The sequence below is a fragment of the Eimeria mitis genome, genomic scaffold (assembly GCF_000499745.2).
Source record: "Eimeria mitis Houghton genomic scaffold, Emh_scaff365, whole genome shotgun sequence".
In the NCBI taxonomy this organism is placed as follows: Eukaryota; Apicomplexa; class Conoidasida; order Eucoccidiorida; family Eimeriidae; genus Eimeria; species Eimeria mitis.
In genome coordinates, this window is record NW_013571992.1 from 16,675 (window position 1) to 21,190 (window position 4,516).

Sequence of the window (4,516 nt, forward strand, 5' to 3'; positions counted from 1 at the left end):
TGCTGGTGCTGCTGTTGCTGCTGCTGTTGCTGCTGCTGTTGCTGCTGCTGCTGTTACTGGAGTTGGTGCTGCAGCAGCATCAGGGCCTATAAGCCTCTTGCCTACTGCAGCAGCAAACTGCATATCTAGGGTTTTGAGCTGCTGCTGCTGCTGCAGCGCGAAAGCCTCAAGCCTCTGCACGAGCTCCTCAGTAGACAGCTGCAGCAGCTGCTGCGGTGTGGGGGCATGTGCTTCTGCTGCTGCTGCAGCAAGAGCTGCTTCTGCTGCTGCTGCTGTTGCTGTTGGTGTCGCTCCTGCTGCTGCTGCTGCTGTTTCTGCTTCTGCTGCTGCTGCTCCATATATCTCAACAAACGACAGCTGGTCACGAGCAATAGCTGCTGCTTTTGCTGCTGCAACTCGCAGCAGCGGCAGCAGCGGAGCGAATGCAGAGGCTTGCTGCCGCTTCTGCTGCTGTTGCTGTTGCTGCTGCTGTTGCTGCTGCTGCTGCTGCTGTTGCTGCTGCTGCTGCTGTCTCGTTCTACGTTGCAGAAGGGGCGTGACGGGGTCTTCCTGCTGCTCAGCACCTGCAACTGCTGCCTCCACCGTAGCAGCAGCAGCAGCAGCAGCAACAGCAACACGAGAATCTGCTGCTGCTGTCACCTGCTGCAGCTGCTTCACGAGGGCCTCCATGGACCCGCAACCCCAGGGCCAGAGGGGGCCCCTCAGGGGGGCGAAGGCGGAGCAGCAAGAAGCCAGGGCCTCGCCGAGTTTCTGCTGCTCCCTGCAGCAAACACCAGCAGCAGCAGCAGCAGCAGCAGCAGCAGTGGCAGCAGCAGCAGCGGCAGCAACAGCAAGGTTCACAAGCAGCGCGAGGATAAATTACAGCAGCCAGGCAGCACCACAAACACAAACAGTAGCAACAGGAAAAGGCAGCAGCAGCAGCAGCAGCAGCAGCAGCAGCCAAGTGTAACAACAGCAACAGCAGCAGCAGCAAGGAGAGAAAGCAGCAGCAACAGCAGCAGCAGCAAACTGAGACACACAACACCTAAAGAAGAGACACTGCAGCAACACCCCCACACAAACACAAAACTGCAAAAACAGCAGCAGCAGCAACAGATACAGCAGCAGCAGCACGCAGAGCAGCAGAAACAGCAGTAGCAACAGCTGAAATAGCAGCAGCAGCAGCAGCAGCAGCAGCACAGCAGCAGCAACAGCAGCAGCTTAGACACTTACGTATCCTGGATGGAGGAGCGAATGCCTTGCAGAGGCTTTGACGCAGCGGCCCTAACTGCTGCGCCCTGCTGCTGCTGCTGCCGCTGCTGCTGCTGCTGCTGCTGCTGTGGCTGTCGAGGGCCCCCAGGCACAGCAGCAGCGCGCTGCTGCTGCTGCTGTTGTTGCTGCTGCTGTTGCTGTTGCTGCTGCTGCGGCTGCTGCTGTGGTTTGACCAAGGGGACATTTTGCTGCGGCTGAGAAGCAGTCCGCTGCTTCTGCTGCTGCAGCGTAGCACCAGCAGGAGCTCGCGCCTGCTGCTGCTGCTGCTGCTGCTGCTGCTGGGGGAGTCTGGGTGCAGCTTTTGCAGCTGGTTGCTGCTGCTTCGCTGGTGGCACAACAGCCGGTGCTGGTCTCTGCTGCTGCTGCTGCACCTTAGGCTGCTGCGATTGAGCAGTCCGCGCAAGCTGCTGCTGCTGCTGCTGCTGCTGCGGAGCTGTTGCTGCTGCTGCTGCTGCTGCTGCTGGTGCTGCTGCTTGTGCGCCGAGTCCAGGTGCAGCCGCAGGAGGGAAAGAAGAGGCTGCTGCAGTACTCCGAGGCGTCGGCTTCTTCATCTGCATCTGCTGCTGCTGCTGCAGTTGCTGCTGCTGCTGCTGCTGCAGTTGCTGCTGCTGCAGCTGCTGCTGTTGCAGTTGCTGCTGCTGCAGTTGTTGCTGCTTCTGTTGCTGTTGCTGCTGCTGCAGTTGCTGTTGTTGCTGCTGCAGCTGCTGCTGTTGTTGATGCAGCTGCTGCTGCAGATGGAGCCGTGCTGCTGCTGCTGGGGGAGCAGGCGGTGCTGCTGCAGGCGCAGAATGAGAAACGGGAACAGCAGCAAGTGCTGCTGCTGCTGCTGCTGCTGCTTTCGGCATGTGTGGTCTGCGGGCTACTGGTGCTGCTGCTCCTGCTGCTACTGCAGGAGCAGCACGGGTTGCTGCTGCTGCAGTTGCTGCTGCAGCAGGCGCTGCAGCTGCTGCAGCAGGTGCTGCTGCAGGTGCTACACGCGCAGCTGCTGCTGCAGCAGGTGCTGCAGGCGCTGCACGGGCCACTGCTGCTGCTGCTGCTGGAGCAGCAGCTGCTGCTTTAGCTGCTGGTGCTACTACTGGAACTGCTGCTGCTGCTGCTGCTGCTGCTGCTGCTGCTGCTGCTTTGGGAACAGCCCGCACAGCTGCTGCCTTCGGCTTGGGGGTTTGTTGACCTGGAGAAACAGCAGCTGCTGCTGGCTGCACCGGGAGCTGTCGTTGCTGCTGCAGCTGCTGCTGCTGCTGCTGCAGCTGTTGTTGCTGCTGCTGCTGCAGCTGCTGTTGCCGTTGTTGCTGCTGCAGTTGCTGCTGCCGTTGTTGCTGCTGCAGTTGCTGCTGCTGCATGCGGAGGGGCGCTGGCGGCGTCTGAGCAGGGAGTGCTGCAGCCGGTGCTGCCAGAGCAGCTTTCTGCTGCTGCTGCTGCTGCTGCTGCTGCTGTGGCGGCGGCAGCGGCGGCTGTTGCTGTCGTTGTTGCTGCTGTTGCTGTTGCTGCTGCAGTTGCTGCTGCTGCGCTGGTGGGGGGAGCGGAACCTGCGGTGTTTGCTGCTGCCGCCACTGCTGCTGTACGGGGACTCGCTGCGGCTGCTGCGGTTGCTGCTGCAGCTGCTGCGGCTGCTGCTGCTGCTGCTGCTGCTGCTGCATGGGCTGCTTCGGCTGTGCGCTCCTTGTGGCTGTTGCAGTAGGCATTGCTGCTGTTCCTGCTGCTGCTGCTGCTGCAGCAGGGGAAACGCTTCGCTGCTGCTGCCCTGAGGCTTTTGTCGTGAAGGGCTGCTGCTGCTGCTGTGGCTGCTGCTGCTGCTGCGGTGGCTTTGGTGGCTGTGCTTCAGGCTGCAGTTGGAGCTGCTGCTGCTGCGGTTGCTGCTGCTGCTGCTGCTGCTGCTGCTGTCGTCTCGGGGGAAAGCTTGTTGGTGCTGCTGCTGCTGTTGCTGCTGTTGCTGCTGCTGGAGGCGTTGCTGCGGTTGTGGGGTCTGAGAGCCGTTGAGGCGCAGTCCCTGGTTCTCTATGTTGTGGCTGCTGCTGCTGCTGTTGCTGCTGTTGCTGCTGCTGCTGCTGCTGCTGTTGCTGCTGCTGCTGCTGCTCCTTTTCCCTCTTCCTGCGCATCAGCTCTTCAAAAGACATGGGGGCGTCGAAGTCTCGGCTGCCAGCAGCAGCAAAAGACTGAGACACCGGTGCTGCTGGTGCTGCTGCTGCTGCTGCTGATGCTGCTGCTGGTGCTGCAGCAAAGCTGGGGGAAGCAGCAGCAGCAGTAGATGAAGCAGCAACTGGCACAGCAGCACCAGCAGCAGCAGCAGCAATCGATTCAAATGCGGGAGACGATGCCCGTCCTGCTGGTGTAGAAGCTATTCGTGGGGGTACTGCCCGCTGCTGCTGCTGCTGCTGCTGTTGCTGCTGCTGGTGCTGCTGCTGCTGTTGCTGCTGCTGTTGCTGTTGCGGCAGTGGAGGCGGAGGCGGCTGCTGCAAGGCTTGCTGCAGCTGCTGCAGCAGACGCCCCTGTGCAGTGGTTGGTATCTTTTTGGTTTGGGTGGGGCGTTGCTGCTGCTGCTGCTGCTGCGGCAGCTGCTGCTGCTGCTGCTGCTGCAGCTGTCTCCTCTGTAGCGGCGGTGGCTTGAGGCGTCCGTCTCGCGCAAGCCCCCCAGCAGCAGCAGCAGCAGAAGCAGCAGCAGGTGGTGATGAGATGGTGACAGCAGCAGCAGCAGAAGCAGATACGGGGGCCCCAGGAGAGGAGAAGGAACCGTCAGCAGCAGCAACGTCAGCAGCAGCAGAAGCAGCAGCAACAGCAGCACCAGCCTTCTTCATGCGTGCCTTCAGAGCCTGCAGCTTTAAACTCCAGTCCCCAGATGCAGCACGACCGGGGGCCGCAGTCTCCTCCATTGTCGTGCTGCTGCTGCTGCTGCTGCTGCTGCTGCTGCTGTTGCTGCTGCTGTTGCTGTGGCTGTTGCTGCTGCTGGCGGTGATGTTGCTGCTGCTGCTGATGCTGGGCCTGCTGCAGTGGCTGCTTGTGAGGAGTCTGCAGCTGCTGCTGCTAGGAACGAGTTGGAGGAGTCTTTGTTGCTGCTGCTGCAGCTGCTGCTGCTGCAGCTGCTGCGCTACTGGTGTAGCTGCTGCTGAGGATCTGCTGCAGCAGCAGCAGCAAGCAGGAGAGACACAGTTGCTAGACCCACAGAAAAAGCACAGACAGCTGCTCTGCTGCTGTTGCAGTTTGCTGCTGCTCCTGCTCCTTCAGCAGCAGCAGCAGCAGCAGCAGCAGCCGATGCCTCAGCCCCAACACG

The 4,516-nt window shown here is 61.4% G+C and overlaps 1 protein-coding gene across 1 annotated transcript in view; it reads right to left on the reverse strand.

The window, feature by feature from the left end:
• EMH_0009600 (uncharacterized protein) overlaps nt 1–4,118 on the reverse strand; it is a gene marked incomplete at both ends in the record, with an annotated part of 4,199 nt that extends 81 nt beyond the window's left edge. The window contains 2 exons of the mRNA XM_013498710.1: nt 1–760; nt 1,213–4,118. The exon at nt 1–760 is cut by the window's left edge and continues 81 nt beyond it. Of these exons, the coding sequence (XP_013354164.1) occupies nt 1–760; nt 1,213–4,118 (3,666 nt within the window). The remainder of the gene's footprint in view (nt 761–1,212) is intronic.
• Nucleotides 4,119–4,516: the final 398 nt, after the last annotated feature.